We start from the raw sequence: 20372 nt of genomic DNA, 5'->3' as shown, positions 1-20372 counted from the left end.
CTGTCATGCATGTTTCTCACATGTTTTGGTTTCTGTCCAGGTTGCTGCTAGCAACATCTGCCCCTTTGTGGTTTGAGAACTAATTAGTTAATTACATATTTAAGTGTAAGCTACCTAATGCATACTGTTTATCAATCAGTTCAGAAGGACTACAAATCAAAGGCAACTACACCTTTAATAGCTAAATTACTCTTCCTTTGCAACTGCAATTCAGGTCTTATTAGCAGCAGGAGTTAATGAGAAAAGTCACACTCATTTAACTTCACATCAGGATACCTGATTGTGCCACTACTTATTGGTGTGGCTGCTTTGTTCTAGTGAATTACCTACAGACCCATAACTTAATAATTAAATATCAGATGTGAAATACCATTACATTAGTATTAATATGATACAGACAAACACAGACATATTCCAAGGATAGCACATAGCACCAAGCTGAGGTTCATGTGATTTTCTTTTAGAAAGAAAATAAAACAATGAATGCAACCAAATTACGAAAGTTCTTTCTGTTTCCCATTTCTAATGTCTCCAGGGACTAAGCACAAAACTATGCTGGAAGCTCGGAATGGAAGTGGAACCATAAAAGCCTTTCCCCGGGCAGGCGTAAAAGGCAAAGGACCTGTGAATAAAGGAAACACAGGCCTTCAGAACAAAACATTTCACTGTGAAATATGTGATGTGCACGTAAACTCTGAGACACAACTGAAACAGGTACTCAGCTAGCTTGCAGAGTGTGATCCTTGGTTATTCTTTGTTTTCATGGTGATAAAATACCAACACAATCAGTATGTATCAATCTAATAGTTCACATCAAAATGGAGCTTATAGATTTTTTCCATTGTTTTTGTCTTTTATGCTGTATGCTTAGTTTTTGATATGATTTTCTCCTGTACAGAATGTGTTTTCTCAAAAGCTTGTTTATATGTATATATATTGAAGAGTGTTTTTATTTAAAGCGTTATAGAAGCTGTAAGCTGCAACATGTTACAACTGTCTTTAGACTACTATAGTTGTCATGAGCTAATAAACCCTGACATTTAGTGTACTGCATGATATTTGCCTTGACAAAGATGTGGAGGTGGTTGTAGCCAGTATTTTCACACAATATTGAACAACCTGCTTAAAATTATGGGATGGGGAGGATTTGATTATTTCTTTTTATCAGCGTTACTCTGTAACCAAGAAGCATGACCTCTAAATTGCAATTACACTAAGTTATGTTTGGTCATTCATCAGATGAACAAAGCCTTTGCACTGAAAAACACTTAGTTTAATACCATATGCCTTTTGAATTAAATTCTTGTTAAGGAACTTTACAAGAATGAAGATAAATTCTGTAATGGACAATAGCAATACTTGTCTTTTGCTTTCAGGAAAAAGTCCAGTTCTTTGTCTCCTTTGTGAGAACTCTCTCGAGAATGAAAATCAAAGTAAAAATACAGTTCTAAAAAAGGTCCCTTACATCTAATACCGCAATAAAGTCTGTGTAGAAGGATTCTTGTAAAATCTAATAGATTTTATGAAGAAGATAACGGGCTTTGTGATTTTACTTCACTGTCATTTAGTTTGATATGTAGCCATCTTTCAGCTGAAATCTTAAAAGGATCTCTAGGCTTCTTAGGGATTTAAACCCTTTTGTGACCTTTTTTTTTTTTCCTTTTTCTGAATAGTGAGTGATGTACTATCTAATATTCTTCCAAAACTTTGTATCAGCAGTGGATTGAATTTGATGGGTGCTTTATAAAGACAGGGAGGGGAATTTTTCAAAGGATTCTAGCTTTGACCTAATTCAGGTCTTGTTGAAGTTAACAAAGGTGAGAAATTCATTGACTACAGTGGAAGCAAAGTTGAACTGAGCACTGCTGAAAATCACAGTCCTGGTGTGTGGTGCACAAAGGAATCACTCAAACTGGAATAAGCCCTATTCTCATTCATTATTGAATTAGTCAAATAATGCTGTTGTGGAGAGCAGCAGCCTTCAGTATTAGAGCACACTTATGGAAAGCAGGACTTGAAATTAAGGAAGTATCACTTTTTCTTTTATTTTCTTTTTTTCCAATATATTTTAACAGCACATAAGCAGTAGAAGGCACAAAGACAGAGCTGCTGGGAAGCCGCCTAAACCTAAATACAGCCCGTACAACAAACTCCAGAAGGGAACACATCCTCTAGGGGTAAGCCAATCACTGTTTGATTCAGAGAATCATGCTGAGTAGGGTATTTAGAAAATGAGAATGGAAGAATCTTTAAAATAAGAGGATAGTGTAAGCAATGGGAGTATGCGAGTGCCTAAATAAGTTCATGGAAGCCCACAGGAGACTTTTTATATCCTTTGAAGGGTGTGGACCCATGAGTCCTTGTTTTTGTGGCTCCTCTAAATAACCTTAGGAAAGAAGCTAGTTTCAAAGGTCATTAGAGAGCAAAAGAGGAGAGAAACATGCAAACATCAAACAGGATTTTTCCAGTTTTCACTGAAGACAATAGTGGTGAAATAACTACATAAAGTTCTATAAAACATAAAACCTTTATTCATTCCTCATTTAGAAAATTATTCAAATAACAATTGAAACAATAACAATAAAAAAAATCATCTCTCATTTCATTCTGCTCAGTTTCAGGATGGCTCTGGTCACATTTCCAACTGACAGGGCAAACTTTGTGAAGTGGAGTTCTTGCTAGTTTCAAAAGCTGAAAAACACGTTTACTCTTTAATAAAAAAAAAAAACAGGATCCTGCCATTAGTCAAGAAACAGTTTATATTGTGGGTGGGATAGTGAAGCATCTGACATTTATCTACATCAGATAAACTGTGTGATTGTTTTATGTGACATGGTGTTTTGTAAGGGTTTATAGATGGTTTTGGCAGGCCGAGGGTGTTGATTCATTGGCCTCATACAGATTAGGCCCCTATTCATTGTCCATTTTCTCTAATGCAAACAAAATTTAGAGCTTTCTTCTGTGAGATCCAAGTTCTCTGCTAGTTGAATTTAAGCTCTTTTCTTGACAATATAAAATTTGTCCTCGTTGGGGCAGGCCTTTTTTTTTTTTTTTTTTTTTTTTGTAGTACATTCATGCACTATTCAGTTGTGTAGGAGCTTTCCTAGATATTGCAACATAATGCACTGCACTATTCTGGTAGATCCACTAGTACGGAAATAGCCCCATAGGGTTGTTCAGTAATCCACCTGGGAGACCAAGGTCTTCGCTACATATAAAATACACTGAAAGAATAGAAAATGTATATTTAGGGAAGTAGTATACGGAATCACTAAAGCTTCTCTGTCAAGATTATTATTCCTTGAGGAAATTCATTGTTTCCCAGGGGGTAAAAATAACTATTATGTTACTGTTTTTGTACACAGTTGTCTATTTAACAATTTACGTAGTGGTGATTTTTAAGAACTCCAGCCAAGGATCAAGGCTATTCAAATGATGCATAGACAAATCAAGGCAATATGTCCTTTTCTTTCTTCCTCACTCCCAAGTGCTCACCATACACAAGTCAGAACAGAGGTGAGTCAAAGCGAATTTAAAGCAGAGAGAATGAGTTAGCAATAAACCAACAGATAGCTATAGTAGAACAGAGGCTGCATTTAGTCTTTTTGAATAGAAAAAAAAATTGCTGTCACTTGAAATGCAGAATGGCATAGCAACAAGCCAAAGACGTGCTAATGTTTATGATGTGCTCTAGACTTTAACTTTCTTTACTCCCCAATAATTTTTCAAGTCATTCACAGTCCCTTAGTTTATTTCACTGTAAATGACATGCATAATGCCTACTGAACTCTTAATGTTGACCTGTGTGTTAATTAGTACTTGTAGATAGATTTGAAAATGAATGTGCATCGTACTCCATATAAAAAATGTTACTGTTATTGCAGCTATCTTGAAATCACAACGATGTTGATAAATTAGCTGAAAGTCTAACTTCATTAGAAGTTCCTGATTCCTCTAAGAATGACCTAGCCTTTTAATATTGTCACCTAAGATCTTTGATCTTCATGACAACAAATACATGAGCATCATCTTCCACCCTCCCCAAACCCCCCCATGGAAGTTATGAACAGGACATATTACATTCTCATAGGTTTTCTAAACCAATAGCTCTCCAATGCCATATTTTCAATATCATTTATACTGCTTCAGAGAAAGAAGTTTTACGAATTCCCACAGTACTCTTTTACAATTCAAGAAATCTTGTACCATTGACACTTAGTTGAAAATGCTACACCAGAAAGAAGTTATCGGGCATTTCATAGCCCAAACTTTCTGCAATGAGATAGCTTTTATGAAAAACATGTTCTGTTGTTTTGGGTTGGTTTTATTTGTACTTCGTACTCAGGATTTTTATTTATTCATTTATTTATTTATTTTGAAAGTATTTTTCTTAGCTGTTCTAAATAAGGCTGAAAAAATATTTACTAAATAAATAGTAAGGGAGGAAGAAAAAGTCAAATGTTCAGCAAGGGAAGCAGACAGCTTGGATCAGTGAATGTAACACTGATCAAGGAGATGATAAGATCATCTTTATCTGATCATAGTGTCTATTGCCTATTTTATCCTCTATTAAGAGAATTACTGAGTATGGTCCCCTCTGAGTATCCCTCTCAGAGCTTTAAAGGACATTGAGACCACCGCAGTTGACAATGGATATTAGGAAAAGTCAAAATCCTGCATCCATCTGGCTAGTAAAGAGCCTATTTATTTATTTATTTATTTATTTTTAAGGAATACAGTGATAACTTTATGAATGATGAAATTCACTTTTGGTGCATGTCAGATGATTTCTTTCTGACTATTCACTCACCACAGTACTATTGAGTGGAAAGTATCAGACTGATATAGGGCAAGTTAATTATTTGAAAACCCCTTTCAATTCAAGGATGAGAAATTATGTTTCCTTATGAGTGAAAAGTGTCTGTACTTAGACTGAGATGTACCAGAGCATAGTACATATATTCGTATATTAAATACCATATATTCAGGTATATATGCTATGCAAAGGACCTCAGGTCATTCCAGGACACACACCCATCCAGAGTCAATCATAGTTGATGGGAAGTTTTCTTTGCTGGTAGATGAAGTCACTACCCTTATCTCAGAGTTGTAAAACCAGAACAAGGTATTCAGGCTCCTGGCTTCTCATTAAAACCTTAAAATCCCATCAAAACCTCCAGAAATCTATATAGACTAGACTACTCTGACGTTCGCTTTTATGCATACCAAATGTAAATTCTCAAATATTCAAATAATAATGAAGGTCTGTTGAGTATTTTCAATTAGTTTGGACAAAGCTTGAGCTTATTTATTTTCTTTTTGCAAACTCTAAATGCAGAGTTTTCTAAACTGCATTTGTTATTGTGCAAGACTTGTGATTTAAAACTATTTAAACCAAAAGCCTCAGCGGCAGTAACAAAAATATCTTTTGGCACCATGCTAAGTGATACAGGCAAGAGTTTTTCATGACAATATATTTTTTTAAAATCTGTGCCTTTTTCACAGTCTTTATAATAACGAACAGTATCTTAGTGAAAAAGGTCTTCCAACATTTTCTTCAGAAGACAGTCTTCTGAAGACACAGCAAGATGATGTATGACATAGCAAATATACCCGTAGAATTAATCACCTATTTTATCACATGAAACACATTTAGGAGATTTTCATAACTGGTGAAAGATAGATTTTGTTTATGTACTTGTTATCAGTAGCTGCAGTTAATAGAGAGGAGATAGCTGTGGATCTTGTTTTTAAGTAGAACTTGCATCCTAATGATGAAAATAAAAGTACATTCTTAGTCACACCAGTGAATAAGATGTTTTCATTCTGATCTGGTCTCTATCATAAAGCTGTCCAGATGGAGATCTCTTAATTAATGGCTAATTCTTTCTTATTTAATTCTTACAATGTACGTGTAGGTTTACTTAGGTGCAGATTGCCCAGCCCCCTTAGGTTTGCTTTGATTTCTCATCTCATATTAAATTATAAGTCTCGGTGATGAGGAGGTGAGTCCACAGCCACGAGAACATTGAAAGTCTTTGTTTTCTACCAAATCCTGCTCACTCTTGTTCAATGTGTGAGATCAAGTCTCCTGTCACAACCCTGCAGCTTGCAGAGTCAGTAACCAGTACAAGGCCTCTCTTAGTTGATTTTCCACTTATAATCTTATGTCAAGCTTCCTGTCATGTAGCTAACACGAAAAAATTATGTCTCTCTGTTTGTTTGTTTTCTCTTTTCCCCACAGGTAAAATTAGTATTTTCAAAGGAACCTTCAAAGCCGATAGCTCCACGAATCTTACCAAATCCGCTAGCAGCTGCAGCAGCAGCTGCTGCTGTGGCTGTGAATTCCCCCTTCAGTCTTCGAACAGCCCCAGCCGCTACCCTTTTCCAGACTTCAGCACTTCCTCCAGCACTCCTACGACCAGCTCCAGGGCCTATACGGACCACCCATACTCCCGTGCTGTTTGCTCCTTACTGAACTCCAAACAGGAATTAACTGCAATAATTTTTCAAATCAAAACAAACAAAAAAGAAAATCAAGAACATTGAACTATGCAGTGTTTATTTATAGTTTAAAGTATATATGAAGAGCCAGGACTTTTGATAGAGGACTCAACAAATTCTAAAAGGGGGAATGGGCAGTATTTTCTCCAGATGAGAGCATTCCTCTTCTGAGCATTGATCGTTTTAGAAATGATCTCCAGCATTGACTTGTAGTGACATATAAAACTTATGAAGCCTTTTGACTGTGCTTTTTGGCACATATTTCCCTGCAATGTCTTTCCTGCTTTATGAAACAACTTACAAATTTGTCTAAAGGGCATTAACTGGTTCCAATGTACATAAAATACTTTATTCTGTAGATTAAAGAAGAAGGAAAAAAAAAAAAAAAGAAACACTGTGAATAGTAGTACCCTTACCAATCCTCCTGCCAAATCAGCAGTTACTGGGTATTTATCTGAAAAAAAAAGTAGATACAATAGATGTCTTGTAAAACAGTAGTATTGTGTCTCTATCTATGCCACTAGGTTTCTAACTGAGTTGCAAAAGGTAAAATGAACAAATTATGTCACTTGGTAAGTAGTCAAAAATGATGACAATAACGTGGAGCTGTTCCTGGTGAGCAAAATTGTTTTCCTCACCCATGGAAGAATAGGCATGAAGGTTATCTATGGTTAAGACAAGGTAAAAGATAAAGAAGATTTAGTGAAAAAAAATATATATATATATCCAAATGCCATACACAGAATAGGTCAAACTTTTATTCAGCTGAGAGTGAATGTGTACAGTGTGCATAAATTCAAAATGTGTAAGACAGGATTGATCAAGGTTTAAGGAATGTCAATGGACAGCAAAAAAATGCACTCTGGTTATGAAACAGGCCTGACACTTTAGTGTTGAGCAGAGGGAAGACACAAATGGGTTATGCATAGTCATAACTAGCAAATGAAAACCAAGAGAGAAATCCTGGCCTCATTTAAGTCAGTATAAAGTTCCTCCTGACTGCAGTGTAGCCAGAATTTCATCCCCAAAATGGCACATATTCTTTTTATATCATACCAGTGGGAGTGTCTGTAGATACAGGTAACATTTTTTGCAATAGGCTTAGTTTTAGAAACTGATTTATTCTCTTGTTTTATTTCCTACTGATGTGATATAAAATGTTTTAATATACCTATAAAATGTAAACAGCAACACGAGATACATATTATGAGATAACTGCACATTGTGGGTTTGGAACAAATACAACCTTTAGGATCTGAAGGGACCCTTGAATTCTGTAGCTGACCTTTATGTATGGGCAGCTTAAAGCCTTATATATTTACTGTGAGGCTTAAAGGGGTTGACTGTGTCCCTTTAAATAAGATTTATCAGGGGTATATATAGATATACTGTATATATGTTAGAGTAAGCAAAATAACTTATAAACAGAAAATCTACTATATAAAATAATTACATAACCATTGAGTTTCACATGTGGGTCATTAAGTGGTAAGTTACAAACAGCAGAGAAAAAAAAATAGATGTATTGAATCCGATTCTTGCTGCCTGCTTTTTCCCATAGGGAGCTGAAAAGTATCTATTAATATTATGGAGTGCGCTGCTGAGTCACATGCGACCACTCTGATGTGTAGCTAAGTGAAATGCCTACCATACATTTAGGAGGAATAAAAATTAAAAACATAATTTAAGTTTTGATAGGGAAATGATTTAAAATATTTTATTAAAAGGGGGTAATGCAAAATATTGACCATGTGGTTGCTATATAATACTGCCTGTGGTTAATATGGACAGGCGGGAGATATAGAGAATGGGAATATACAGCACTTTTGACTTGCAGTTCATCAGTGAGCCTTCCATATACATTGGTATTTGCCATTTTTTAAACCTCTCTGCGTATAGATTTTATAAAAATATATATATAAAGAGAGAAAGAAGAGGTTCCATGGATGTCTGTGTCCAAAGAATTCCAAAGAGATGCATTTATTTATCTAGAAGTATTAAAATAAGTTCTATATTATGTATATGTATTTGATCCAGTTTATTTGCAAATGTTTGTGCCTTGAAATGAAATGGGCTTTTGGTTATATTTAATTCACTCCAATGTAGCCATGAATTAGAAGTGATAGCGATTTCAGGGCTGGTTACTAGCTGGATTGCTTTGCTCGAGATTCCAAAAAGAGAAGAGTACATGTAAATTCTTGAAGTTTAGACACCTGAATAACTAGGGGCTGACATTTAAAAGGGCTCCCTACTCTACAGCTCCCAGTAAAGAGGCAGTAATCATGTCAGCTTTCAAAACCTGTGTCTACCACTCAGAAGTTAGAAATGTTTCCAGTTATTTGGGTACATAAACATAGTGTAGTAAGGTTAAATTTGTCTTTGCAAAATCTTGGCCTTGGTCTTTTAAGTCTATTTGCAGCCTTCCTTCTTTTTGCAGAAGTTGTAGTGCCATTGCTAGCTGTGTGCAGATTCCTTCTCAAATAGGCCACTGGTTTTCAAGCTGTGCTCCATGAACCACCATTTATCTCCAGAGCCTTTTATAATAAGCGTGTAATTAACATTTGCTAAACAAACAGAGGAGGGATGGCATTCTGGGGAGGGAGGAGGCCTGGACAGACAGTATTTTCCCCATGAAATAATAATGCAGACTGGAGGAGACCCACTAATATCCTGTAGGCTCTTACACATGGCCTTCTGATGCGTGGGCACATGCTGTACATCCTGCCATGTTGTCATGATGCCATCAAAATCAAAAGGCAGATTCTTGAGAGAATATGGCCTGTGGCATGTATGGAGGCACAGTACTAAGCACAGAGTTAATACAAGTTTTGCCAGAAATAAAAAGAGTGTCATTCCAACGACTTACATCAGCTAATTCACAATGACACCTTCAGTTTTCTTGGACCTCTTTTGTCACAGTGCTCTATGGAACAAGTTTTTGTTCACACAAGTCTCTTTTAAATTTCAGCTGTAAACAAACTCAATTCTTTTTATGTCTCTTACTCACTACCTAATAAAGGATAAAGCCTAAATGTTAGAATGTATAGTGGATTTTCTGTGCCTTGCTGTTCCACTCCCTTTTGGTCAGTAACAAATCAATGCACCGGGGATGTTAGCACAACAGTTTTATATTATATATATATGTCAAGGAAAATACTGGCACAGCAATCTGATTGGGCAAGGGGAGCTTCCAGTCAAGGGTATATCCACAACAGCTGAAAAAAGAGCTGGCAAATGGAAGACACTTTACACTTACCTGTCAATACATCCAATATGGAGAGCACTATAAAAAGAAATAATAATAGTAATAATAAAATGTGTCATCATATTTCATATTACAGTAACATTCCAGGGCCAGGAGGAAGTCTAAAGCACAAGGAAACAGATAATTTCATTCAAGACACAGTCATTCACTGGAACAACAGTGTGAAATCAGCCTGCAGGGAAATGGCTGGGTATGATCTCAGAAAAAAAAATAGGTTCAGGGATATTTTCTTAAATTCTATGCTAAGTGTTAAAGAATGACTCTTCTGTTCTGACCCAAAGAGATGGTACTTTTGTGGGAGGGATATATATTTATATTTTTATGCTATCTGCATTTTCCCAACTATCACTGGCTTTAAACCTTTGTTCTGAAGGTTCATCATTGCTCTGAACCATGAAATCAGTTACCTTCATGAAAGCTGCTGTAAAAGCTGATGTGAGAGGTCAGTAAGCAAATGGTATAAATATGATGATCTAAAATGAACTGGAAGAAAAAAAAATTGAACTGGCCGTGTCAAGGAATATTGTATTTGAGAAATACACATCTTTATTTTAAAATAAATATATATATATATAATTAAAAATAGCTAAATAAAGTTAATATAACTAGAAAAAATTACATTTGTCATTTTAGTAATGGGATATCACAATTGGCACTGTATTTTAAAAGATGAAAAGACTCTTTAGCTGTTGAATCAATGCAAGGATGCCATGTGTAAATTTAATGTCTCACACTTACTATCTTCTAGTTACGCCAGGAATACCATAACTGAATGAACTTGCCTATAGTCACTTCTACTCCAGGTCCCAAGGATACAGTAGAGTACTGGCCCATTGTTCCATGGAAGCTGAAGTCCTGTTTCTTAGTAGCCTCTGCTTCTGCCTTCTGCTCCCCCAAAATTCAAAGCTTTTAGATTCTCTTTGAAGTATCCTGGAGAATTTCTATCTTAATAGCTCTCATTTTTGCAAAAGTAAATGTCATTCATGAACATAAGACCAACACTGAAGAGCAAGACCTGAGAAAGTTTCTACATGATTACAACATTCCTGTGGGTAAATATAAAAGCTACCCACATTGTTTGGATGCATAAATCTCTTTGACAACAGGTGAATTTGAAAACGTAAAACACTTTTTAAAGGATCTGTGATATTTATTTACATAGATGGCTAAATTGCCACTTTTAAAAATCAGTCCAGTACAGTTTAGCCTTCAAGGGTCTAAGCACCTAAAGCACACAGAAAACTAATCATGGGGTTCCTGTTAACCTAGATGTCTTTGAAAATGTTAGCTTATGCTATGTAAAATACTACAGATTTTTTTTTTACATCGCATCTTCCCCTGTTCTATTTGTTTATCTATAAGCACCATTACTTCAGTGCTAGTGGATCACACAAAGGCTTCTGCACTGAGATTCAGTGCATGACTGAAAGAAACAGCAAACTGATAAATCCTATCTTAAACTGGTTGAATTCTCAAACACACAGTTAAAGGTTTAACCAGTGCTAAGGGCTTTATGCCCTCCCACACCTACACATTTATTAAAATTCAGGACCATTTAGGAGTAAATGTGACTATCTGGAGGATGGTTATTACACAGGCTGATCTGAAATGTCAGAGGCTGAGTCTTTGTTCGAGACCGAAATTAAGGATAGTACGAAAACCATAATGCTCTTAACCCTGGGACTCCTGAAAGCAGTTGCAAAGCTTTTTGACTGCAGCAGAGGCAATTTTTTCTCTTCGGTGCCTGAGGCCTTTTGCAATCATGCTGTGTACTGCAATTAGGTGTCATTCAACTCTGATTCAGTATTGATATATTGATAAAGAAACTTGGCTGAGACTGAAACATGACTTAGTGGCTGCCTAGTTTCTGTGATCTGCTTCATGCTGGGATGGTGGATAAGTAAAGAGAGTCAAAAGAGTCAATGCAATGAAAATGGTAAAATAATTTGGTTCCTTTTACTTGTGCAATGTGTAGCAATTACAAGCTGGGACACCCAAGAGAGCCTGGATAAAATAGGCACCTTGAAGGTCATGAGATTGTAACTTTGAAAACAATTAACTTGCTGATGAGAAAGATCACAGAAGACTTTCTTTGGCTTAGATAGTTCAGTTGCTTTGTAGCAATGGGCTTCACACTATTCTATTCACTGTTGGCACACTGACATTTGTTCTGTTCACAACAGAAATTGAATATTTGACACCCATAATGAGAAGAAAGTACCAATTAGTATTCATTACATAAATATTGGATACTCAGTTACAGGAGACAAGACTTTTTTTTGTGAAATCCATGTATTCATGTCTGGTCATACAAGCCAAGATATCACCGCATCTCATCAACACCTTGATCTTCCAGAGATGATACCCATATTTTGTTTGCTTTCATTACTAGTTTATTTTTTCTTCTATTTTACTTTATTCATATATTCATCTCTCACGGGAATGAACAGAATCCTTATATATTCCCTTAAAAAGCTAGTATTCATCAAGCCTACTGATGGATCATTCGATCAGAGTCAATAAATTGAATAAAAAATTGAAAGCAGCAGTGCCATAGTAACAGTAATATATTATGAATAGAGCGTACATATACTACAGTACTCTTTATCTAAGCTAGTCAGAGTTGTATGACACAGTTCTTTAGTCTTTCAGTTTCCTGAAATTTTCATCTTTGGGGATTCTTCAAAGCTTTAATTAAATGTAATGTTATTTCTTATGTTCAGTATAAACAGCTAGGCTATTTCTGAGTAGAAATGCAATAGAAAAAAGGATAAAAATCGTAAACCATTTTCTCACTACAAATACCTGCAACATTTGTTAACAGCTCCAGCCTTTTGGCTGATGGCTGGCATTTGCCATGGGAACAGTTCTCATTGACACATGTATTAGGTGAAAATTGCTTGAAACACAGCAGACAAGTGCAGATGTCCTTTTGGGGCACAACAAAGTGGGAGGTGATAGCATGTGGGCAAAAACTATTCTTTTATAGCAACATGTTATAACACCCTCAAAACTGTTTGGTGGCTTGATGGAGACAGGCAGCATCCACCCAACAACCTTACAGGTTGCATCCTGCCCCTTCCTGACACATTCTGATGTGGTCATTCTAATTTATTTATATTAACAATTAAAACAAAAACAAAAACAAACAAAAAAAAACCTCCAGATTTGAGGAATTCACTTGCATTCCAGTGCAAGTGTTTTAGTTTGGAGGACAATCCTTTCCATTCCCCCTGCTCCCACAGTGTAATTTTTTAGTTTCAAACCTATTTTCAATCTAATCCTTTCCACGACAGTGCCAGTCAAACTGTTGCCTGCATCTGTTTTGTTCATCAGAGTAAAACCATGAAGATAAGTTTTGGAGCACTTCAGAAGAAATGACTAAAACAAAAAACAAATGTAATTAAAAATGGTTCACTTTTTTTAATTATTGCAGTTGCCCAAGTCCTACCAGCTTGCTGAAATTTAGGTTTTAGTCCAAGAGAGAAGGTTTATTTCTTTCTAATACTGTTTTTGTAGTTTTGGAAAGAAGATGGAAACAGCTATCACTCCTTTTCCACTTATTCAAACACTAAAATCTCCACATAGGCAATCAGACAAATATCTCCACACTTGCTTCCTTCTCTGTATGTACACTGCACTTATTTCCCTCTCATCCCTCTCCTATATCACCTATATCACTCCCCAGCAGGATGAAACACTACAAGGAGTATTTATTAATAAATAAATAAATAAATAAACACCACTTATATGTGTATAATACAGGTATATAGTCCTTTAGGTTTAGTCCTTTAGGTTTAGTCCTTTAGGTTTATAGTCCTTTATTATTTCAGTGGTATAATTTAATCAAGCACGTGGCTGGGTTTTTGCACTACCAAGTCCTGCACTCAGCCCCTTCTTACAGTAAAGGGTGCTTTAAACAGTGGTCACTGAAACCAATCTTGTTGGCTGTGCTGCAGTTAAGCCTTCTCCCTATCTGTGTGAGATTCTCTGTTCTCCTCTAGGACATATTGCATGGCAAGTGAATCCTTGGAAGAAAAGCTGGAGCTATTTTCATCTCCTTTGCAAAGCTATGAAGAGCAGTAGGAAAAACAGAGACTGGCCTTTCATATGTTACTGATATCTGCATTCCAGCTAACTGTCAGGAACTTCACAGCTGCAGTAAATATTTTAGAAGCTTTTCCGTTCTGCTTCTTAAGACAGGATGCAGTGGATCACTATTCCATACAACAGACATTTAACCCAGAGTAGTGTGCAAATCATCTACACTATGCTACCAACACACTTAAAACCTAAACTTCAGTTAAGAAAGCCTTGAAGCCTCAAAACCTACCAGGGCCATCTGAAAGTGCTGCTGATGAAGAACACCTGTTACATGATGTGGTGCAAACGAACTGGTAGGTGGACATCCAGGTGAGTCCAACGGTTACATTGCATTAGTGCAAGAAAAGGTAATGGTTCCTGGCAATTCAATGTAGGGATTTTCCTTCTTAACCATGTGGGAATGATTCCAACCCCCTTGAGTGCACTGTAGCAATTGGGAAATTGAGAAGTTTGTCAGCGTTATTGAACCTTAAGTCTCTAGCCAACATTGCAGTAGATGACCTCAAACTTGAAGCCAAGTTATTCAACAGGATAGCAAAAAAAGGCCTAGGCCTTACAGTTAATCAGCACAAGCCCTTCATTAAGTGATAGAATGCATATTTAAATTAGTGGGTACTGAGAGTATTGCAGGTATCACCAAAAATTGACCCTGATCCAATCACACTTCAAAAACATTGTAAATTTCAATGACATTTTTATAAGTCGGAGAGTAAAGTTTCATTGTCTGGCAGTTTATAGTAGTAATTTTGACTGATAAATAGTCAATATAATGTTTCTAATTAAAAAAGGGTGGAGTAAGGTGACTGGGGCAATTATATCTTGCTATTTAACCCCCCAGATACTTCAATGAATTCTTTGTAAAGGTCAGAGTTACCAATCACATAGAAAAGGCAGCGGGCTAGGAAACAGCTGTATTTTCTCAGAGGTAGGTTAGGTAAGACAAAATTATCAGTATTAGGGTAAGTTCTTTATTAGTTAAGTTATTTATTGTTTATTTATTGCTCCAGGTTAAATTAAGTATTTGAGATAGTGCATCATAATAAATAAATGGATACTATGAGGATTCAGACAAGAATTTTTGAAGACTGACTGAAGTGAAAGCTTCATGGATTGTAGAATAAAGAAGAGTTATTAGGGAGAGGAGAGAAGGTAGAAGGCTGTTTCCCAGGAGCAATTTTAGTTTGTGCCTGGTTTCACTAGTAATTTTACACACACAGGAAAAAGTGTGTGCTCTTGAAATTTTATGATAATGCACATTAGGGGCTATCATCAATATACAGAAGAATGTGATCTTTTCCATAAAGAACAGAATGACCCTGAGATCTGGTATAACAGAAAGGAGCTGAAATGCAACAGGAAAGAGAGGAACAATCATATATTTAGAAACTAATAACAAAAAGTTCTAAGAACTTAGCAGCTAAATCAGCTGAAAAAGAGAACAACCTTGGTGTATTGTCACTCATGGCAATGAGCTACAAATTTGATACAGTTGTTTTTAAAAATGCAAATACCTCAACTGAGGTATTTTCAAATTTTGTATTATGCCACCATGGAATAAAGACATATTTTGATAACTTCAGTTAGTCATAATCAAGAGCAATTAGGTCCTTTTAGAAAAGATTTTGAAAAGAGTTGAGGGAAAGCAGAGAACCTGGTAGATATGAAAAAAGAAATATATATGTATATAATAACATTTATGTGCCTAGAATAAGGAAAGGAAGGCTGAGACAGAAAGGGAACCAACTGATCCCTATGCATCCTGGGATGGAGATGTTAACACCCATCAGGAAGATAAGAAAGTTATTCAAGGTAAGAAGTTGTTCAAGTATAAGCACATGACTAATGGTATATAAACTTGCCAGTGAATATTGGTTGGAAATTAGAAAATGTTTGTAAATGTTAAAACACAGAGAAGGTCAAAAAAATTCTGAACAGGCAAAAATTGAGATGCTTCTCAGGTAGGCACTGTCGAGGTTATGAATGGAGTTGTGGGCTGCATTTTCTGACAACACAATAAGACAGTCAGCAGTTTTGCCCTGTTTTCTCTCCATATGTATACTTAGCATCCCTCCAAATGGTGTCAGTGGCTACTTCATGATTTGATGAGTCAGGGAGGGAAATATGAGAGGGGCTTGCACTGAATAGGAAAAGACTTCTGAATCTCACCCAGGGCCTACTTCACCAATCCATTCTCAGTCACTTTAAAATAACAAAGGAACTAACAATATTCAGACTGAAAATTAAGTGTTCCAAATTTGATTCCAGGTAGATGCATATGGCAACGTCTTTTTGGACATTGTATGTCAGCTGGAAGAGTCTGTCTTATTCTTGCTGAAATAAGATTCAGTATAGTTTTCCTAGACAATCTAATGTCAAAATATATCTATCATGCTCAATTGCTAAGCATAGTTCATGGTTTTAAAAATTCAGACAGATGAGAGAAAATATTTAACAGTGCTGAAAGAAAAAAAAATGTCTCTACTTCACTGAATTTATGAACATAAGCAGAGTTCAGCAACCACGCTTTAACACAGCTAAGCCTCTTCAGTGTTGTTTCTTTTGTCTTGGGTGAGGACTGACTTGGGACTTTATGGCTGAGTATCCCAAAGAGACAGAGACTTGTAGCAGAGTCCCTGCAACAAAATAAATGGCTGAAATCAAAGTGCAAGATCTCTTAGTACCTCTCTTGTTTCAGACTCCTCAATGAGGTTGCTGAACCCTGTGGATTGTGCTCTTCAGTGTATGAGTGCCTATACATTCTATGATGGTGCCAAGTGGTTAAGGACACATTCAGATAAACTGTGGAGATCCTAAAGATAAACAATAAAATACAGGTATTATTGCAGTTACTGAACTGGTTACATGATATTTGAGTCTTAGCACTTAGCATTCAATTCAGGCTTTAGATAATAATTAAGTAAATTGCCATTTGACATCTGCATGTCTTTATCCTTAAAATGTTTATCATTCCAAAAGTCACAGATTTACTCTGTTCATGAGGGACTGTATATAGACTTCATGCTTTGGCACATTACAGCTACTCTTCTACTTTACATTCAGTCCCATATTTTGCTATCAACCAAAAGTGGATGTGTGCGGGGAACAAAGGAATTTTCAAAAAAATAAGAAAAAAAAAATCCAAAACCAGAGTCAAAGCTCAGCAGGAAGGTTCAGTACATTATTAGCTGATTTGGAATAGTTTTCCGTACAAAGCATGTTCCAAAACATTTTACAGAATTAAAAGCTTTGTGTGACTACAGCACAAAAACATAATCCAAAATGTTTTGGCTAAAAAAAGAAGCCTTCTGTTTTCCTTATAATTGAGGCCAAAGCAATTTTAATTTCTGGCTTCTTAATTAATGTTAAATACAGTTTTGACTGAGTTTCTCATCAAACAAATATTGCAACATTTGTAGATTTGCAGTTATTTTGTTCATTGTCTTATCTTTAATTTGAGTATCCTGAGTATGAGGGAGCAGTTAAATTTAAAGTCTTCATAGATTATGCCATCTGTTAATGGAAATCTGTATTTCAGAGCTATGCAGAGTACAGTTGATAATTCTGTCATTTTGCTATAGCTTGGCCTCTTCTTACTCTATTCTATTTATTTGTGCTGTATTCATGCCTAAAGGCTCTAACTGTGATCATAAAATAAGAATTTAATTTTATGATAAAATAGAGAAGTCTTGAAAGTTGTTTTCATTACAGCCCAGCATAGACTGAAAAGCTTTTGCAGTTTTTCATGAGAGAAGGAAGAGGATGGTGGTCTGGTACATGGGATTCAAGTTCATCTAATTTTTTTGTCTGGAAACCTGAACTTGTGTTAGGACTTAGGTAAGACTCCAAGGCACTAAAATAGTTCCCTCCACTCCCCACCCCTTTCTTTGTTAGGGGTTATTCTTTGTATCACTAAGCACTTTTTATGTTAGGTCAGTAGGTGCTTTAATTCCTTTATCCACGGTACTGTGGATATCAACACCTCAGCCAGTGACCTCACACTAAATGTAGATTTTGGGACTTGATGTAGCTGACCTCTTTTAGAAGTGCAAAGAAGGGCTTCTGGAAGTGCTTATCCTCTCCACCGACTGGAAAGGAAGCACTGGATGTCCGGTGAGAGGTAGTTACCTGTCCTATTTGTGTCTACAATTGAAGAAAAATTTAAGAAAACATTAGATGTCAGAAACGAATCTAATGTAAGCAAGCGACTAGATAGTTCAGGATGTTGGACAGCCGTGGTGAAGTCCAGCATGTGTCAGAGCACACTTATCAAACTGAGTCTTCTGTATGTAAAAGGAGTGTAAGAAATCCTTGTTACTAATTTTGATTTTAGTCTTAAAGTGTATTATTTATTTTTTTATTTATTAGTGATGATTTTACTACTGGGTGCCAAGAGTGGCAGGAGGGCCAGCTGGGCAGGGTCCTTACCAAGGAGTTTGATCCTACAGTGTGATTGGCAGAGGTGGCCTGGTGACAGTAACCACATAAGATGACAGTCCAGACATTTCCAAACCAGTCTGCAGTGATGAAGCAGGAATGAGGTCAGGGTCAGCAAGACAGACTCAGGATGAGCACAGTGCAGTGCCAGGTACAAGTAGACCTACAGCATAGCCTGGGCATCCTCCAAGGGAAGAGTTTAAATGCAGCTCCCAAGACAAGAAACACAGGCCCCAGACAAAGGCATCTCACAGTTCCTGCTTGCACCTTAGCTGTTCCCTGGCAGGTTACATAGCTGTGCTGTGTCAGAACTGCCACAAAGTTCAGGCAGCCAGTCCCCTGGGAGGGGAAGGAGGAGGCTACAGAACTTATGGGCATGCAGGGGTTACTTGTAATGTCACCATGCCTTTGTAAAGGGTAGAAGAGATGATTTTGACTTTAGAAATTGCAGACTAGAAGGGAATCAAAAGAAAGTAAAGGAAACATAGGCACCGAGTTCTACATATGATCATGAAGATGGATGGAGCAGAAGTGATTGAGCCCTACTCCTCCTGAACAAGCATCTCAGTGAAATATCAGCATTCACAACATGGGATCATGGTGCTATATTAAAGTTTAATTCTACAACAAATGTAGATGCTCACTGGGGACAGGAGGAATATATCTTAAGAGTAAATACTATCTGGCTATAAAAGTTTTCTTAGTACTATGTTTTGCTTACTTCCAATACCATTCAATCCACCTCAGGATATCTAGTTCACACAATTAGTTAGCCTCTTCAGAAATTCCTGATTTATTTTCACTGCACAGCAATACTCATCAGATTAAAATCTAAAGGTTTCATTTTATAAGGGGGTGGATGGAGATGAGGGAAGGGATCCTTTTACAAATGCTGAGGATGTTTGATTTTAAAGTTCAGAGCCAGCTCCTTAGCTGGTCTAAATCAGCATAGCTTCATTGTTTATCTAGGTCTGTAACAATTGGTGTCTGAGATCTGGCATGCAGTTTGGAACACAAGTGTTATTGACAAACCGTAAACAGGGAGGTGATCCCTTTTAAAATGGTTATATTACTGTAAATATCTGCTGTCTTACCAGAGACACGACAGCTGTGAAAATATTCCATGAGAACTGCTCTTTCCATTTGTTCTCTTCTTTAACATCAAGCTACTATAGATGAAATACTTCAGTCACGGAGAGAAAAAAAAAAACAAACAAATAATAAAATAAAATAAATAAAAAAAAAACACTTTATTTCCCAAACTATGTAGCTGTTAATAGTTTCATTTTTTTCTGACAAACTATAAATAGCTTACCACTATTTTATAGAATCAGTATGTACTGGGTATTTCATGTTTTTACCGAAGTATGGTAGATGGAAGCTTCCCCATCCAGAGCCTCCTGGACTTTTACAGCCTAAATATTTTCACAAGACCGAAGTCCAAACTTGTGTGTCCCATGACTGCTGTGCAAGAAACTGTTCTGGTAGCATAAATGTCCTCTTGTTGCTATCAAAGAGCTAAAATGCTATATCTGTGTGCTCTTGCCTTCACCTTCTGTTACATTACATATTTAAAAAAAAAAAAAGTTGTGGAAGAAAAAGAAGGGTATGTTATTGTTTTACAAAACCGATATAATTCAGTGGAAAAATTAGTGAAGAGACAAGAGCAGAAACTGGAGAAATAGGCTTCTTTCAAAAGTTCTCTTTGCAGCCTGGGGAAAGCAGCTGGGAGTTTGCTTTGTATGTTGACCATTCCTGATGCTGGGCAATTATTCAAGCAAGGCATCTGCTACTAAGTGGATTCCGAGGAAGTGCTGTGTTTGGTTTAAGGCAAATAAGACCTTGTCTAAGATCCTATCTAGTGGCTAAGCTGTCATGAAACTGCTGAGTAACCACTAGTTACTGGGCTTAAGTAAAATACTGACTAGCAGGCTCAGCCCAGTATAAATGGTAGTATTGACTAAATACTATTTCCATACAAATTACATGAGAAGAAAGTGAATACATTCATAATCAAATATTCCCCTTTCCACTGAAGAAATTATCTGAGTCTCTGACTGCTACT

General features: G+C 36.4%; 1 protein-coding gene and 1 long non-coding RNA gene across 8 annotated transcripts in view; one reads left to right on the top strand and one right to left on the bottom strand.

The window, feature by feature from the left end:
* ZNF385D (zinc finger protein 385D) overlaps positions 1–6955 on the top strand; it is a 429524-nt gene extending 422569 nt beyond the window's left edge. For 6 of the 7 annotated variants that reach the window (XM_035556476.2, XM_035556479.2, XM_035556482.2 and 3 more), the window contains 3 exons: positions 536–714; positions 2076–2177; positions 6245–6924. In XM_035556476.2, the coding sequence (XP_035412369.1) occupies positions 536–714; positions 2076–2177; positions 6245–6478 (515 nt within the window). In that variant the 3' untranslated portion in view covers positions 6479–6924. Of the gene's footprint in view, positions 1–535; positions 715–2075; positions 2178–6244 lie in introns of all 7 variants that reach the window. The other variant, XM_035556483.2, reaches the window with a different exon arrangement.
* On the bottom strand, positions 2568–6960 carry LOC118252802 (uncharacterized). The gene is made up of 3 exons (XR_004780253.1): positions 6921–6960; positions 6300–6496; positions 2568–2691 (listed from the first exon to the last, which is right to left on the bottom strand). It is a non-coding gene; the product is annotated as an uncharacterized LOC118252802 (long non-coding RNA).
* Between the last annotated feature and the right edge of the window lie 13412 nt (positions 6961–20372).

Source organism: Cygnus atratus, chromosome 2 (assembly GCF_013377495.2).
Source record: "Cygnus atratus isolate AKBS03 ecotype Queensland, Australia chromosome 2, CAtr_DNAZoo_HiC_assembly, whole genome shotgun sequence".
NCBI classification, from domain to species: domain Eukaryota; kingdom Metazoa; phylum Chordata; class Aves; order Anseriformes; family Anatidae; genus Cygnus; species Cygnus atratus.
Note: the sequence above shows the minus strand (reverse complement) of the source record. Positions and strands in the feature narration are given on the sequence as shown.